The sequence below is a fragment of the Brachyistius frenatus genome, unplaced genomic scaffold (genome assembly GCF_029030835.1).
Source record: "Brachyistius frenatus isolate BFR_SWC_R1_liver_20210118 unplaced genomic scaffold, ASM2903083v1 Contig_189, whole genome shotgun sequence".
NCBI classification, from domain to species: domain Eukaryota; kingdom Metazoa; phylum Chordata; class Actinopteri; family Embiotocidae; genus Brachyistius; species Brachyistius frenatus.
Window position 1 is genome coordinate 492664 of NW_027210788.1, and position 18867 is coordinate 511530.

General features: G+C 42.6%; 1 protein-coding gene across 4 annotated transcripts in view; it reads right to left on the reverse strand.

Moving 5' to 3' along the window:
* The window catches only part of mark4b (MAP/microtubule affinity-regulating kinase 4b), a 45349-nt gene extending 26696 nt beyond the window's left edge, over window positions 1-18653 (reverse strand). For all 4 annotated transcript variants that reach the window (XM_069718309.1, XM_069718308.1, XM_069718310.1 and 1 more), the window contains exons 1-3: window positions 17505-18653; window positions 3446-3643; window positions 1897-1950 (exon numbers count right to left, since the gene is read on the reverse strand). In XM_069718309.1, coding sequence (XP_069574410.1) covers window positions 1897-1950; window positions 3446-3643; window positions 17505-17552 — 300 coding nt within the window. In that variant the 5' untranslated portion in view covers window positions 17553-18653. The remainder of the gene's footprint in view (window positions 1-1896; window positions 1951-3445; window positions 3644-17504) is intronic.
* Between the last annotated feature and the right edge of the window lie 214 nt (window positions 18654-18867).

The window sequence follows — 18867 nt, forward strand, 5'->3', positions numbered from 1 at the left end:
GTGCTGCGAAGCGAAATGGGGTTGATTGGTTGGTTAAAGTCACAAAAAATGGTCATGTTTAGTTATCTGATGTTATTTCAAGCTGAAATAAGATGTCAAGGTTGGAAATAAAACAGAGGAACTACTGAAAGAAGGTTTGATCATTTTCATTGTGGAGAAAGCTAACTAAAAGAAATTCAGCAGCAGAATATGAGCAACTACACTTTTTGCCGTCTTTTGTTGCAAACATGTACACTATCATGTTAAGATTAAGCCAACAAAGAATGTGTGTTGTTGTTTTCAATTATCGCACAGAGCCAGACATCATCAATAACCCAACTCTGTTATCAATGGAGTCCAAACCGAGGCGAGACTGGTTGCCCAACCAGCTAAGAATTCATCAATAGCCTCGCTGTGTATGGGTGTGATGAAACATTGATCAACATGAAGTGATTGAGCATGGTTTTTTTTTTTTGCAGTAAAGGTGCTGATTAAGTAAACTCGTAATCAGACAAGGTCAAAGTTTGGTCAGCGGGGTCGTCGCCGAACAGAGTCCCTTTGTACCAACTCTGAGAACGGTTCTTACAACAGTCAAGTTTGTCACACGGACCATATACAAGCTGTGAACTATCCAAAACACAGGCAGCACACAGTGTAATGATCTGACGGAAATGTGTGTGTGTGTGTGTGTGTTTGGGTGGGAGGGAGGGAGGGGGACAAAATAAGCAAACAGTACACGCAAAGCATTCCAGAGGCGTTACGAGTATATTAAATGATTCGCTGGTTGACAGACAAACAATGATCTTTTATGTGATAACTTTCGGTTCACACACACACACACACACACACACACACACACACACACACACACACACACACACACACACACACACACACACACACACACACACACACACACACACACACACACACACACACACACACACACACACATACTTTTCCATTCATATCATGGGGATCTAATTCTGCTTTTCTCTTTTGTAGATGCCAAAGTTGTATAAATATATTGAGCTCAGGAGATTTCATCGTCATCATCCAATCAAACTTGAGTATCTCCTGCTTATGTTGGTTGTGACACCGGAATTACAACAATGTTCCCCCCTGTGAATAATGTCAGATTCACTTCTTTCCTTAACTATCAGAGACAGTTAACCTGCACCAACACTGAAAAAAAAAAAAAAACACACACCATATGCAGCCACAAGGTTTTCCACATTTACATACGACGGCACAGCCAATAATATTGCAGTATTGCAGTATTGACACAGCTGAACCATCAAAGCTGAACGAGGAAATACTGCAACTTTGACTGCTTATAAAACACTGTGCAGGACTGAGGCATGTTTCTTGACTGATTTATTTTCATTAGATCACTCAAACACAAATAGATGTAGCCGGCCAAGTTCAGACAGGAAAGGGCTTAATCCCATAAGGGCCATGAATGCAACACATGTAGTTAATACATGACCCTAGACTAGCATACAGTGCTGTACATTAATCTAAGCCTTTAACCTAATTAGCTCCAGTGGACTGACTGGACAAATGGTTGTTGTATTGTAATTACAAAAAGCAGAACTCACTGCTTCACCACCAATCTGTGAATACATATTATACTGAGATTACAAAACATTTAAATCACCCATGAATCTAGGAAGACAAGCCTTTTATCCAACCGCTGTAATAAAGTGGTATTTGCACACAACCTGGTTATCTCGGCACTTAACAAGTTCTCCCTGAAGCTCTTTAACCTGTAGCCAGTAAAAGCACCACTCCACAACCAAAAGGTCAAAGTTCATAAGACTACTGCATGCAAGAGTAGACTGAGAGTCGTAACCTCAGGGGAAAAAACAACATTAAATCTTCAAGAGAAAAGGACAAACGCAACATGTCACTCACCTTCTGTAGGCTGGTTGGGTTGAGCTGCGTTTTATCGATGATCTTTATTGCAACCTGTGAAGAAACGACAAAGATTAATTTCACATGACATGTTTTCATCTTCAACTGATGACTATTTTCTCATTTTGGTTTCTAAGATGTCAGAAAACCCTTAAAGATGTCGGTTGGGATTTCCGATTGGCAAAGGCGCCATCTTCAATGGTCCTCCGTGTAAAACCCAAATATTTATTTATTTTTAAAACCAGGGAGTTTTTCTTGAAGACTGACTTGGTTTCTGATACATTTTTGGATCAATAAATCAGCTGATTATATTTATTATGACCTAGTTTGAACAAACTGGTGGTGAGTCAGATTTCTGGACAGTAGAAACCATCTCTAATACAACACATTTTGGCATTAAATTACCAACATAACATCAGACAACGTAGCATTATTAATTATTCAAAGTAAAAAAATAATTTAAAAAAAGGCAAAACATGCACATCAAAAACACACTGTAGTCAGAACAGAGAGTTCAACATACACTGAAAGCTAAAATCTACTAAATAAACCAAGATGGCTTCATAAGAGGCTTAACGACATGAGGCGAGCCAGTCAAAGACTGCGTCAAACTACCGCCGTAAACTTCCCATATATGACTTATCTTCTGCTTTACGTGGGTTTAAACACACCGGCTCTCACATGATCACGCCGGTGGCAGACACACAACCTTTCTTGATCCTTGAGTTATCAGCTGAACAAATGTAGGTCAGGGGTTTTACGAGAAGAAAGGCCGCAGTGTATTAATTTATTGAGGGCTTGACAGTGCTGCAGGGTTTGGCTTTGTTCCGGCTCCCAAACCTCGGTACATAACCAGGAGCCCGCTACCGTTTGTGAACTTTGCGTGCACGACTTTGATACTTCCTTTCAGTGCAATGATGAACCGTTTTGCCGCTGAATATCGTTCGTAAGTTACCGGTACCGATGACGTGAATTTAACACCGGCTCCAGAACGATGCTTTTTTTTAAATGCAAATTTCATAAAAATCCATATTAACAAAAATAAAAATACATTACACACACTGGTACAAGGGTTTGGTTTTAATGCAGTTTAGAGGGGGAGAGTGTAACCCAGGTTATTGTTCTGTCACTATAATTTACAGTCGTTCCAAAAACACCTCAAATGCAAGCTGTCAGTAGACGCTGCAATTTTATCGATGTTCCCTAAAAGCCTCACATGTACACAATCGGTACACGGTAAGTAAAAAATGTGTTGGAAAAGAGTGAAATAAGACATTTTAATGTAAGAGTTAAGTTGAAAGCGAGTGATTTCATCTGCTTGGGTGGGCGGCTGGAGAACAGCTGGAGTTTGGTAAACTCTGCGGCTTACCGACACCGAGGAGATGAGTAAACTTAGCCTGTTTAACATAGCCACCGTTTGTAGGTTTTAAAATGAAAATGTCTGGGTATCAAAATTTGGTATTACATGACAAGGGATTTTTTTTTTTTAATATACGAGATAGTATCAAAGCAATTTGCTCAATTCGCCCTCCTGTTTCTTTAAACTCACCTCTTTGCCGGTCAATATGTGTCGCGCCAGTTTGACCTTGGCAAAGTTGCCCTTGCCGATGGTCTTGAGCAGCCGGTAGTTTCCGATGTGAGGGTGCTCATCTGAGCACAAGGCGATGGAATTACGACATCGGGCACCGAGTGAGCGGCTTGACCAGCCGGTACCTTTCTCTGAGCGGCTGGCCGACAGGGAGGTATGCTGAGGACAGACAGAGGAACAGTTAGGCATGAAAAAAAAAAAAAAAGAAAATACATTTTCCAAATAACACCTCCTACTGTTTTTTGAGTTTGTCTTTTTAAACGTACTTTTACGTTCAGTCAAACATGTTCTTCCCTCCATATTTAACTACAACTGGTTCATTGGCAAAGTAAGAAATGTGATACGTGGAAAGCTCAGAGCTGTAATTAATCCAAATCTTAAAGCAACAAAAAGGTTGGATTATTAATGACAACTAGTCTCTGACCTCATAAAATACTTATTTTTTTTCATAATCAAAGATATTTTTCTAACAACACACCTATGAATTTGAGAAAGTGTTGCCTTTTTTTTTTTTACATTAAATGACAGTAGATTGAATATCTAATATAGAAGTTTTGACTTTATAAATTGCATAGCAGGGCCTACAATATAATATATAATATAATCCTTAGCTGCAGATCTAATCTGTTACAGCGTCAGTAATGGTTAACAGATTTATATTGATGCTAAAAGAGTAAAAAGAGAGGCACGCTGTCCAAATGACCTGCCTCCTCATGCACATATGACATCACCACGACCAACAAACACTTTATGACCACGACTGGTTCTGTAGTCATGTGACTGCATCCCTGTACCAGACACCCAAAGTTGAAAAGCAAGAGTCACTGGATCACCCATGAATCTCATTCGACCCCTCACGGGCTGCATTCCTTACATTCATGTGAGGCTGCGAGGCCACGGACGGCCGGCCACGTGTTCCCGCGGCCGGCCGTCTGTCGTGAGGTGGCAACGCTGATCAGTCCTGCACATCCCAAACTCTGCTGACACAAACACAACCCCGCAGCTCAGCATAAACAGTTTACCGATGAATCACCGTGTCCTCGGGACTCAAAGAGATGATCAGGAGGCCAAACGGGAGATAAAATGATAAATCCGTGATCTAAAATTAGTAACTAGAAATGGGTACTTTATTTTTTCTTCATACTCCTAAATATAAATCAGCAAAATCTTTCCTCTCTACCTGATCCTAACCACCAAAATCGTATTCAGAGGCCTCTGCTGCTATGCAAGTGGAAAAAAAACAAAATTAAAATTCATCCTATCGTCAATTTATGTCACGCTGTGATTGATTTCAAGTTAGGTTTGAGGTCTTATAGGCAAAAATAATAAAAAAAACTCCACGTGCCTTCGGGAGCACAAAACAAACCCAGATATATCCAATGGAAACAAACTAGGTTGAACTTTTTAATCTTTAGTGGGGATAGCAGAAGGAACAAGGAAATAAGAACGAACAGGAAGCATCAGAGCCGAACAGACGTACTTCAGTTCCTGTCCTCGGGCCTGACTACAATGAAAACGCACACAAATATTTCAGAGTGCGCACAGTATTATTTTAAAATATCTTTATTAACTGTTTTGTTTACTGACTTCCACCCACCTCCACAAGCTTAAAACAAAAATATTTGAGAGCTGTGACTTTCCTCTGTGGGATGGATGCATCTGAGAATTTCAAAGTTAAAGTTTGTTTTCTTCAGTCAAAACTATCACAGGAACGGTAATAACTTAGTTTTGGTAAATTTGTGTCATTTAGAAATTACTAGTAAACTATAGTTGTATCAAGGAGTAAATGCTGAAATGAAACGTGTCCAGTCAGACTAAAAAGAGACTTTTAACATATCAGGGCTGCGAAACGTGGCGAATCCAACTCGGGATCTTTACAACATCGTCCCACCTCGCTCTCACCATCTTTTCCTTCTTAAATAATCAGCATGTAATTAAGGCCAGTTGGAGGCTCACAGGTTTGTCCAATGTGAGGAGTCACAGATTAAAACTTTTTATATGAGAAGAAATGAGGACAACCGCGGGGAGGGTGAGAAACTGTAAAAACAGGAAACCAATATTTCTCTGCAACTCATGACCGAAGCACAAAGACCAAGATTGTATTTCCGACTCTACGCATCCAAACGTGCAGAAACAGATCTCAGTGTGATGAGACCACATCACCTTGAAATGCAATCAACGTGGTAAACTGTGGTGAGATCACAACACATCATGGTTTTCCAGCATGACAAATGCAGAGGCTCACTAAGAAGACATCTAATTGGCTTTTAACACCTTCCAAGCATCCTTTGGGTATCAAAGGGCCATAATCACCCCTCCTTTTCTGGCTTTCTATTTTTATTTCCGCATCCTCTTTCTATAGTATTTCATTCGTAAGTCCCTTTTCAAAAAAAAAAAATTAAACATTTATTGAAACGTTGGACTCCTTTGTGGGGAGAGATTGGCTAAAAAAAAAAACCAACTAAAAAAACAACCACACGTCGTATGAGAGGAAAAGAAAAGAGTCGACTAATAATATCAAATTGCTCCTCAGAGACAAGGCACCGAAAACTGAAATGGAAAAAAACAGAAGTTTGCAGCAGCTTTTCAGGATTTTAGAGTCAATGTTTGTGGGATAAGTGATGCGTGAGGCGTTTTATAGCACTGCAGCCACCCAGCAGCCGTTTTTACTTGTCCAACTTATTTGGCCACCTTCATTTCCAACCTCCTCTTCACCCTTCCCCCATATATTCACCCCTTTCTCCTCTCTCCCCTGGTTCATCCCATCCCCCAGACAATCCACTCTGCCTCCTTCCCCCTACTCTCCCCTCCACGCCTGGACACGCCCTCTCTTTTGTCTCCCGAACGCTATCTTCATTTTCAGCGACCTCGCATCAATTTGAGCCTCATGCAGCCCTCCTTCACACCGCTGCCCCCCCCCCTCCACCCCCTCCTCCCGCCCCACATACTTCTTTCAGGGAGAGCGCAGTCCATCGATTCACCCACTCCTTCTGATTACCACGCAGTTTCATTGAAGAGGCCACAGTGTGTGTGTGTGTGTGTGTGTGTGTGTGTGTGTGTGTGTGTGTGTGTGTGTGTGTGTGTGTGTGTGTGTGTGTGTGTGTGTGTGTGTGGTTGAATGTGTGTGTGTGTGTGTGTGTGTGTGTGTGCGGTGTGATGGGGTCTGTATTGCTGCCAGACTGAGGCAGCAAAGGTATTTGGGTGGGGAGTGTGGGGGGGAGGGGGGATAAAAGCCCCCACCCCTCCACATCATTGCGGATGTAAGGTGACATTTGGTATAGAAGATGGATGGAGGACTGGTGGAGGGTGTCGTGTGTGTGTGTGTGTGTGTGTGTGTGTGTGTGTGTGTGTGTGTGTGTGTGTGTGTGTGTGTGTGTGTGTGTGTGTGTGTGTGTGTGTGTGTGTGTGTGTGTGTGTGTTACTATGTAATTTGCACATTCAGCAGAGAAGCTGCACCGTGTCCTTGCAAACTAAAAGATTCTGTGACTGACGATGGCCTGCGTCTCTACTCGCTCTGCTGAAGCTTCTGGAGCTGATGGGGTAGTGAAGGATTAACTGAGGTTGAACCCATATAATGTCACCCTAACGTTATTTTGAAATAAGAGCTCACCATATCAACTGCCTCAGTCTATACCTCCATGACCTACACTAAACTGTTATCAAAAAAAAAAAAGTTCTGTCCAATTCAACATGATTATGGAAAATTAAAAATCCTGGTCAACTTAAATGTCCTCAATGTAATTATAATGATAAATAAATAATCATTCAATATAAAGAAAACTTTGAAAAGATTAAAAAGGGGATATTTTAGTGTTTGACTTGACTTTGACTACGAGTATAATAATATGAGCTGACATCAGAGCGTTTGAGGTGTTCTTATGAGGAGTTTCAGAATAAACCATTAAACCCCAATAAACAAAGTTGTAGGTAAATTCCTCTCGATCCTGTATATATCCTGCTGCTTGGCTGTGCTCCAGTCACCGACTCGGAGTCGGTGCATCAGTTTATTCCCTTAAATTCTTGTGTCACTGACAGGATTGGCAGCTTGACGTCGTTTGAACAACAACATGCTGAATATGTGAATGTGACTGATGTGAACACATAAAGATCCAAAGCTGTCTATTCAGCTTGAAAAAAAAAGAGAGTCTCCAACCCCTTTGACAAAATGAAAGTATCCGAGAGCAAGTGGTTCAGCTGAGCTCCGCAAAACCAACTGAATTAGCTTCTTTAACGTGAACAATAACAAACTGATACCTGAAACTACAAAGTAAAAATGGTCAGATGAGGTTTCCTTAAAAAATAAGAGGCGTCGAGGCGAGTTTAGCCAATTTAGTTTCACATGTTTCTAAACGTGAGTATTCGGGAAAACAAAACAGGCAGAAGGGTAATATTAAGTTGGAGACAGTTTTGTGTGGCTTTATTTTCTCAGTGGAGCTGATTGATATGTTCAATAAACTGGAGCCTAAAACTGAAACTGAGGATGGAAATGAGAAAAAAAAAAGGCCACTGTCTGACTAAATTGAACCGTGCAGATGGTCCGGTCAAGCTCGGGTGCTTCTGATTATCTTCTGAAGGAGTTAAATTGAACTGCCTCCAAACCAGCAGCGATCAGATTGTAAATGTTTTCCCTCTCCTGTACGTCATTTTCTCCTGCTCTGAATGGGACCATCCACCGAGATAAGCATCTACACAATATCCGGCACAACAATCTTAAGAGTTATTTTCAAAGTGGATCCACAGCATTCTGGTGCCACGTTACGTAATGTGAACTAATAAAAGCAAGCTTTCGTGGATGTACATCACACAGACGTCCCGAAGTAGAGCTACAAATCATACGACATCACTCCTAAAACTTCGACATTCCTTCTGACAATAAAATGAGAACGTGTTTGCTGGAATATGTGGTGACACGCATGTTTTCATGTCTGGCATAGTCGTTCAACAGTCCGGCAGCTATCTTCCATCTGCGCTGCTCTGTGTGGGTGTCGAGCTGAACAACATGCATACGATTGAGAGAAAGAAAACTTTAATGAATCATGTCCTCCAGTTCTTCCAACTTTAAAATATGACCGACCACGATTAACGCTCATCTTTTATACTTGCGTATATACATGTCATGTCCCCTCGAAGTCATTACACCAGTTGGTTTTTTTGGTTCTGAATGTAGGACTTATTGCTCATTCTGCTGTTGGACTCATAAATAACTGAACATCATGTGTCATCTTTTGGTGCCAATGTGAAATGACAAAATGTGATTTTTCTGGGTTGCATTATGTTTTAAATTGAGCTGGAAGAGTGTGAAGGGAAGGCAGACAATGATACGTCAAGATATAGTGTGACGCACACAAATGTTTTCCTACAACAATGGACCACGCCCTAAAGGGAGGTTTCCTGGGTGCACTGTGTGTGTGTGTGTGTGTGTGTGTGTGTGTGTGTGTGTGTGTGTGTGTGTGTGTGTGTGTGTGTGTGTGTGTGTGTGTGTGTGTGTGTGTGTGTGTGTGTGAGTGAGCAGAGGTTGAGGAAGACTGATGGTTATGCCATTCCTCTGTTGATGACCAACGTCACACATCCTGTCCTTACTTAATACCTACACACACACACACACACACACACACACACACACACACACACACACACACACACACACACACACACACACACACACACACACACACACACACACACACACACACACACACACACACACACACACACAGTGCCAGTCTATCTATCTATCTATCTATCTATCTATCTATCTATCTATCTATCTATCTATCTATCTATCTATCTATCTATCTATCTATCTATCTATCTATCTATCTATCTATCTATCTATCTATAAGATTATTCATCACTCGGGCGAGTCCACTGCGGCTCGACATGTCCACACCAGCATATAATTATCTGGCAGTCCTCGATGCTGCTTATGTAACGACCGTATCCACGGTTCACGTCCAACTGTGAGTCCGTGTGTCACGACTTCCTCTCCGTCAAATACTGAAAACATCCTATAAAGATCTGGTACACGTTGAATAGAGCCAGGTCACATTCGATGCTTTGTCATAAACGACTAAATCCTCTAACTTCTCTACAAATTAGGATCCCCCATATGAACTTCTCGCATCTCACTCAACCATCAGGCGCGTGTGTCGAGAGCAGCAGGAAGTTGCGTGAACTTAACTTGCGTCACCTCCTGTCCTGAGGAGTGAGATGACAGCAGACGTGTCGCATGCTGAGCTGCAACAACTCAGCGAGCATTTCCTGACAGGCCCAACTCGGAAGAGAGAGCTGGCAGAAAAACATGTCGGTGACGGTGACAGACAGGCGGTGTGATACCGTGGAGCTCGTCCATCTGCTGAGGCCTCACTTTTTGATCTTATTGCCCACGTGATCCGATTTGTTCACAAAAGCATCTCATTGCAGATAACGTGTGTGTTTTAGAAAAAAATAAAAAAAAAACTGCAAACATGATATCATGTCGCGGATAAAGTAAATGTTCAAGCCATTGTTATAGATATAATCTCTATCGATGTACAGAAAAGTCAAACAAAAAGCTCACGGCTGAGTGGATCTCTGGAGGAAACACCTCGGCTTTCTTCCACCTTTAATATTGACCTCATGAAGCCTTGCTGAAAATCTAAAGTATTCTGCTGTACGTTATTTTAATATGAATTTTTGGCCACCAAACAAAGACAAAATAACATCGTCATAATCAAACCTTACTCAACGACAAAGACTTTCAGCACCAGAGTCACCAACATCATTTTGTTTTTTCTGTCAAGGAAAACTATTATTTGCAGAGATTTTTTTTCACTAATACTAAAGGACTAACATCAGAGAGTGGCAGGAAATATGAGATAGAGAAGAGGCTAATGACTACATGAAATAACCTACAACTATTTTACATTCACTGGCTTCCGCCAGACCATTCAAACTCCAACCAGTGACAATTATAGCGAACAGGAGTCAGACCAGTTTGGGTGTAAAGCTCCTCTCTCTGACGTGTACAGTATGAATGTCCTCAGGGCAGGCAAAACGGTTGTTTTTCCTGGAAGAGCACTCTCAGGCTTCTGTTTGATGAGCTGAATACAGCAGCAGATGATGAGGGAGCACATGACGCTCCGTTTGTTTATTATATCCATGTTGGAATAACTGAAAATATAAAAACACAGCGGGTCCCATCAAAAATATTATCGCCGACACGAGCCACACGGCGCAAATTTTGAAGAGGACAACTAAACCGACATTGTGGGTTAAAGGCGGCCCTCCTCCTTCAGTCTGACATTATCTGGCTGCAGTATGCAAAGTGTAACTGGATTCCTCAGTCTGGACAGTACAGGACTGCAAACACACACACACACACACACACACACACACACACACACACACACACACACACACACACACACACACACACACACACACACACACACACACACACACACACACACACACACACACACACACACACACACACAAACTGCTTTCTATCCGCCTCTGGAGATCTGCCACATTACTCAGCATATCGTTCATCGCAAAGCTGTGATCATCAGACCAGGCTGAGTAAGGGTCAGATTTATTCTGTGTAGATCAACAGCAATGGATTAAAGAGCTGAGTCACTCCTCAGCTAGACTTCGAACTGTCTCTCTTTCTCCATCACCATATAGACTCTCTGTAATGAACCTCGTCTCACTGCATGCTCTGATGTACATTTATAAAAGTCTCCACAAACGCTAAAAATCGGCAATTTCCTTTTCCAAATGTACACACAACTGCAGTCCCCCGTTGGGAACATTACCATTAGAACTTGGGCTGTATTTTCACATTACCCAAATTATTATTAAAACTGGATCGCTCCTTAAAGAAGTCTTATTGGGAAAGAAAGATGCAGTCAGACCATCAGACAAGTTGTAAACAAGCACACAGTTCAGCAAATTAATTTAAAGCACAATATTAAGGCTGATTTTTTTTAATAAAGCATGTGTATGCATTTATTTAAGATTATAGTCTGCTGCAGGAAATTCTTAACATCTCCCTGTTAGGGGAAGTAATGATACAACAGTCGGCTCTGCGAACAACCACTGAATAAAACAAAATGTTTGCTGACTCAAACTGTCTGCAGCAGCTAATGGACATTTCAACATTTCCTCTGGTTAACACCAAGAACATCACAACACGGTCACATAAACCACATGACACTGTCTTTATCACATCCAGCTTCGAGTAAACAACATATAACCTGAAGTACAAGAACCCTGCAAAGAAGCCAGGTTTAAAGCAATGGCTACTTAAAAAAAAAACACGAGAACTGGAATCATATGGACTCATTACTTCATCCTTTATGCAGATTAAATGCAAAACAAGTGGGTGCACAGAGGGGGGGGGTGTGTGGAAAATGCAGACGTGAAAAATACAAACATCACCTTTTTATATGAAGATGAAGCTCATTCAACCCACAGAGGGCACGATGCTTCTTTTAAATCTTGTGAAATATCTCTGCCTGCCACTTCACATGTCCACAGAGGGAGCAGAGCTTCACAGAGATACAGAGCTGACAAGACTCTTACACAACAGATGCAAACACACGATATTGTGTCTGCAGCGTCTCGGGCCTCAGGAGAGACACTGAGGACAGAACGGGGACACCTGAGAGCCCGACAGTAGAAAAGACCCAATACACAATGAACACAACACAGCGCCTGTGTGTCTTTCATGCTTGTCTGCTGGTTCATTTCTTTGAATGTGCGTATCCGTGTGTGTGTGTGTGTGTGTGTGTGTGTGTGTGTGTGTGTGTGTGTGTGTGTGTGTGTGTGTGTGTGTGTGTGTGTGTGTGTGTGTGTGTGGTAGTTAACAGAGGCTCTATGAACAGTGTCATTCTTCACATGGTCGCCTGATTTCCAGAAAACGCCACCTGTTCAGCAGTCACCGACTCACCTCTTAACTCAAATTACATAATAGCCGGCGGGAAAACAATTTGTGTTGACATAAAGCTTTGACGGTTACGTTTGGATTTCGTGCCAATGAAACTTCAGTGTGTTTAACCGACACGTGTTTTCATTTGGACCTGCAACCAACAGCGAGCTCCTTCCTTTTGAATTGCCATTAAGTCATCCTTTACATTTGGCCAGTTGGATTACATAAAGATGGAAGAAACTGGACTGCTAAAGGATTTTAAACACCAACAGGGACAAACATCTGACTGCTTAAAGATACATTATGTAAAATCAGAGGGCGGACAATGTGCAAAACACACTGAATAAAAAGGTATGACATGAAACAGCTCATATTTTTGGGGAATAAATATGCGCCTTTTAAAAGGATTCACTGCATCACAGATTAATTTACACTGACAATATTCCCAATAAACATTGTGTACCTTTAATAATTAAAATTTGTTGATTTAGTCAATCACATTTTCATAAATGTTTATCTGCTTTTAGAAACTGCTGTTTGCAACTCATAGCACAATTTAAATTCAACCTAAACCATAAACCAAATGTTCTCTGGTGGCTGGTGTGAGTTTGTTTTTAATTTATAACTACGTCTGCCCAGTTGGAGAAAACAGCAGTTACTCAAACTTTATCCGAGAAAATGCCACAGCAACACACTAAGTAATGAAAAGGCATTTTTCAAAGTGCAATCCAAAAACAATGGACAGAGGGTAAGATGGTACTTAAGCAAGTAATACTAATCTAGGCGGAGAAAGTAAATCCTTAAAATTTCCTAAAAAAGCTGCCACTGACATGGTTTCAAGCAAACCATTTACAGGAAGGTCTGGTAAGCTCTTAAGCTGTTTTCCTGATGCTGCCCAGTTTTCTATTCTCTTTTTTTTTTTTTTTTTTATACTTTCAACAGTTGAATCTGCTCAGTTTGCAACTACTGCGCACTAACAAATGTAACTAGAGAATACGGGAGCTCGGCGACTTGCTCATGGGCACCTCGGTCGTTGCCGTTAAGGCTAAACAGATGGTAACTCAATCACCTCTCCGGGGATTTAAGATGGAAATTTCCCTGGACCTGGCCCACTTCTCTGACCTTTGGGCTACTGTTGCAACGGTAACTCAAAGCACATTTTAGTTGTGTTAAACTGGCGAGTGTGCAAAAACAGCACACATCAGCAAAAAGGCTCCGTGACCAATAAGGGTTATCCAGCAACAGCTCAGTTTTATACCAGTCTTACGTGGTTCGGTTGGCCTCACCAGACCAGATGATTAAAAGCCTGAAGCTGTTTACGACTGTATCTGCTGTGTTTCTATGAAACGGATGCTGACGTGGGCATCGGAGGTGGGTGCCACCTTTTGGGTAACATGTCAGGGCAATATTTCGCTTATCCAGGGAACACCAAAGCCCTGCTCTGCCCTGCAGTGGTACACAGAAAGACATGTTGGCTTTATTCATGAGAGCACACACCTGTACATGTGCGCACAAGTATCCTCACCCACACCAACTGTACGACTTCCGTTTCTTTCTCACACACACAGATACAACTTCATAACCAGCCCCGAGCAAAATAGTTTTGTCTATTCCCACAATTCAGCAGCAAAAAAAAGAAGCAGACATGCATGCAGGGCTGTTTATTATACTTCGCTAAATGAGTCTTTAGAAAAATATTCCTAAACTTAAAATGCCGATGCAACTTTAAACTTGAAAGATTTGACCGAATGTTTGTAAAAGGATTTTCCTTCATTCTTATAAACAACAAAAATACACGAGACACATGTTTTTATGATTTTTGGTTTGAAGCCAAATACCTGCAGCCCTTTAAACCGGGTTTAGCAGGTTAGATAAAGCCATCTGCACGTGCAAAAGAACTAGAGAGGAAAAGGAGCAGGGATACAGATACAACACAAGACGCAGATGTCAAGTTGATTTATGGCCTGATTTCGCAAGACAACAACAGACACACGAGACGTATAAATTGAGGAGCAAAAGGGAAGTATGAAGTCAGATATTAACAAAGTAGAGAAAATCTGAATATCGTAATTCTTCGTTACACATATAGAGAAGCATGTAATCCTTCCATGTAAGGAAGAACATAAACAACACCATGGCATTTTATAGGTTCGATGAATTTTACAGTTCATTTATTTTCTGATGCATATTGTCTGAAAGTTTTGCTTAATTTGTACTCCGTTATGAAATTGTTTTCAAATGTAGCACAAGAATATACGATAATAAGGAATGGTTAAAGAGCACAAAAAGCAACGGGAATTAGTTTTTTGTTTTTTTACTTAAATGGGTGAAAGAGGAAGATGATAGAGGGCATGGATGCTGCCAGGATTGGAAACAACAGAGAGGAGGCAACGGAGAGTACGAACAAGCAAATGGTGAACCCCAGTGTGAAAGTGCAGGCCGTCATGTCACAAATGCTGTGATTGAATAATAAGTCAAAGTGCTGACAACGATCTCAAAAGATGACAAAGCTGCAGGAGGATAAATATCGCAGGGTCGAGTTGTGCAACCGTCATCATGATGGTTCTCCGTTATGTCGAAGGTTATGAAACAAAATGAAGAAGTAGTATATTTTCACTTTGTGTTGCATGTGTTTAAAACACAACTATATACGCCCAGACAAATACGCAAGGCGTTCATAACATACCAATGTCTGTCTTTCCTCTGACCTCTATAGATTTCTTTTATCAGTCAACATCAAGATTAAAATCATAAACCAATATTTACTTAATTTAACATAAAACAGAAGTAAAAAAATTAAAAATAATGGATCAGCGTTGGAAAATGTTCTTAGATGACATTGCAGAGATATTTATGTCTCCAGCAGCTGAATCTATTTCTACACTTGTTTTTTTTTTTTTTTCCAAAAAAACCCTCCAAAGCAAAGTAAAGATATGAAATGAGGCTTTTGGTTAGAAGACAGGAAGACGGTAGTGAGTGTGCTGAAAACTAAAGGAGTGTGTTTGTTCAAATGGACAGGAGGAGGTGAAGAAGGGTGGGGTTGGAGGAGTAATGGGGAGGCGTTGTTGCCATGGTGACGTTACCAACAAGAGTAGCTCGTGCACGAACCACGACGGGAATCGCGCCGCTGCCCAGCTCGGGGCTAACAAGTTTATTCCCTGCACTACTTCAGTAAAAGACTCGTCTTCTGGCAGCTTCCACGCTACATAGGTTTTTCTACATCGCACCAAAATGATGGCGACACCCGAGTCCTGCTCTGTGACGGGAAAATAGCGTTTGATTCACAGTATAGTGGAAACAGAAGATTATATTCCCACATGTGTCTTCGCAGCTAGAGAGACGGATTTGTTATGTGCACTTAACCACATGCAAAATCGTGACAAAGATGGAACTGCATCAAGCACTTCGTAGGCAGTTTTATTGGGTTCCTGCTCTGCTTTGTTTAGGACAAAGTTTTATCCCTCTTAAACAGGGGAAAGTATTACGGAAAATACAGAACAATAAGATCCAAAACAGCAAGTTGAGAAGACCAGTGCATGTTGAAAAAAAAAAGTAAACGTGACTGGAAAGGAATTTTCCTGTTGTTATGACTAAGCTCTTTATTCAAATTTCCACAAAAGGCTCCATTTAAATGTAGCGTCCCTGTTTTAGACTCGTACATTTGGGTGTGTGTGGACACAAAGTGCCACAACAGGTTGATATAAAAATCCCAAATACCTCCTATATTCTGGCACCTCTAAAAGTGCCGTCCTGGAAAGAGCTTCGGACAATAAACACCTAACTGTGACAATCCAGTGAGTCAGGAGCAGGTTGGTAAAGGAGTACGTGGGTAAATCAGGGGCTCTAAATACAGTAAATGAGCGGAGGCACCTTTTCCACGACTGGCATTCAAAACTTAAAATTACAGCCGCCCCAAATTGAGTACCGTCACTATGGTAAAAGGTCAATGTGAGCACAAAGGAGACTAGTTATTGTAGTGACAATATTCTGTGATAGCTACTATTTTTATGAGCTATTTGCACAATATCTAAACAGCAGGCATTACAGGGCGAGAGCTGGTGATGACATACCCTTTAAATAACCTTTAAAATAGGAGGGAAGTATTGTGTATTTTGTCAGCTGCCGGCGGCTGCTCCAAACGGAAGTCGCTCTTTGTTAAGAGCTTCAAAATCCAAAAGGAAGTGAGTGACGTGAGACAGAAAGGTTGGTGTGAGCTGTAGGTGCCCTTGAGATGAAGGTGGAGGAAACTCTGGAACATCTGCACTACTGATGTCAGCGTGTGCTGAGAGGACATTTGAGAGGTTCAAGCGTCTTTACAAAAAAACAAAACTGTGAAACGATTCAAGAAGCCGTTCAGCTCAACATCCTGTCTCCGCAGAAAACCCAGACACTGCCACAGACACAGAGAAAACATCAGCAGGACAAACCTGGCTAGTCTGACACAGCAGATTTTGCAATATTGTGCTGCCCACTGAGCTGTCTGTCCGACCAGAGGAGGAGGGGGAGGAGGAACAGGAGGGGGTGGAGGGGCAGAGAAGGTGAATAGCTGAAAGTGAGGTGATGGAGAAAGGCTAGGGGGGAGGGTCTGGGTGCAGGGTGGGATGGGTGTGGAGAGGGCTTGGTGGCCTTGCATCAGATGCATTAATTATTGATCAGCTGACGGAAGACAAACATGCGCACTGAGGACACCGTGGATGAAGAAGGTGGAGGTGAAAGTCTTGGGAGGGTTTTTTTTTTTTTGGGGCAACTCATTGATTTAATTTGTGGCATTGTGCCCGTGTATCCAATCAGTGCACCCCAACCCCCCCTTTTACCCTCCCCTCCCCATGTCTCCCATCTCAGTCTCCATGCAGCCTGTGTCCAATTGCAACCCGTCCCAAATGAGCCGGGGGGAGATTAGCGCGTCCGCGTCGCCTTGCTTGATCGCAGCTGCTCTTTGCACATGGCTGACTAATCTCACGGCCGAGGGGGTCTGAGGGTGAGGGGGGGTAATTATGATCACTTTCTTTAAAAGCATAATAAAACCTAATTGCAACCTCATCCTAATGCTGAAGGTGAAAAAAAAAACAAAAAACAGGCGCCCTGTGATTTTGTTTTAATACTTACATGATCCGGGTTCCGATCGCTTCCAGGCAGTGCCGTGCGTAAAGACATGTTCGTCCCTGAGTGCGCCTCACCGTGCAGGAGAAAAATAAAAGTCGGCTGCGGGTTTTGTGTTCACGCTGGTCAAAGAAATAGCAGCCCGAGTAGCCTCGGCTGTCAGTCCCACCAGGCTCGGTGTTTGAGGGGGAAAAAACCAGCTTCACTTCTCATACAATCCTCATTGTCACAGTCCATGAAGGCAGCACAGATCACCAAGAGGGATCCAGCTCAAATTAATGCGTAAAAAGAAAAAAAGAAAAAAGGAAAAAAAACGTGGCTACATCCACCTCATGTCTGTTTGGGCTTGTTGGTACAAACCCAGCCTCATCCGAAGAAAAACAACAACAACAACAACAACAACAACCACTTATCTTTTTCGCGGTGCCCCAATCCCTCCCAGACGCTATCGTATCATTTCGGTTGGACACCGGCTGCCTCGGTGACAAAAACAATCCCGATGGTCACCGCTTTACTTTCAGCTCTTTGAAAGAGGAAGACCAAAAAAAACAACAACCCACGAGCATCGAGGGAACCTCCAGCGGTGAGCAGGAGGACGGCGTGTCGTGGGTTCAGCGCGTCCCTGCGACCACCGAGTTGAGGAGGGGGAAAAAAAAAAACCGGGTGAGTTTCTGCTTTCCTGTTTGCGAGCTAAAACGCTGATTGTGGGTGACAGACGTCAAAGCGGAAGAAACAGTCACTGAAAGAGGAACCGGCTGAGAAGGGCAGTTTCTTCAGACGCTGGGAGATGTCCGGGGCCTGGGGAGAGGTGTCCGGGGCCTGGGGAGAGGTGTCCGGGGCCTGGGGAGAGGTGTCCGGGGCCTGGGGAGAGGTGTCCGGGGCCTGGGGAAACACATCGATGGCAAAACTGCGGTTGTATCAAAGAAAGCGGCGGATGTGCATCCAGTCTCCGGGTCTTCCGCTCCGCTCCGCTCCGCGCAGCCCTCAGCGCCTCTCACTCGGCTTGGCTCCCGGTGCCGTCGTGGTGAATGAAAAGCGACGGAACGTCCGTCTCCCTCCTTGTCGGGAACATAGTTGGTTTTCTTAAGAAGAAGACGGTAAAAAAAAAAAACGGGGACCCCCCCCTCCTTTCACCTCCCGAAAAGCACAGTGACAAGACGACCAGGGAGGGAGGGAGGGAGCGGAGGGGAGCGGAGAAAAGGCAGGGCTGCTGCGTCGGTGTCCGCGCACGCGCACATCCACACGCGCTCTCTCCTCTGTTCGCTCATGCTGCCTTTAGGTACTGCGCGTAAAAATCAGTCCTCCGAGAACGATACGTAATGCTTGTGAATTAGTGTCAGAGTTAACTTCATTTATAAGGTGTTTTTTT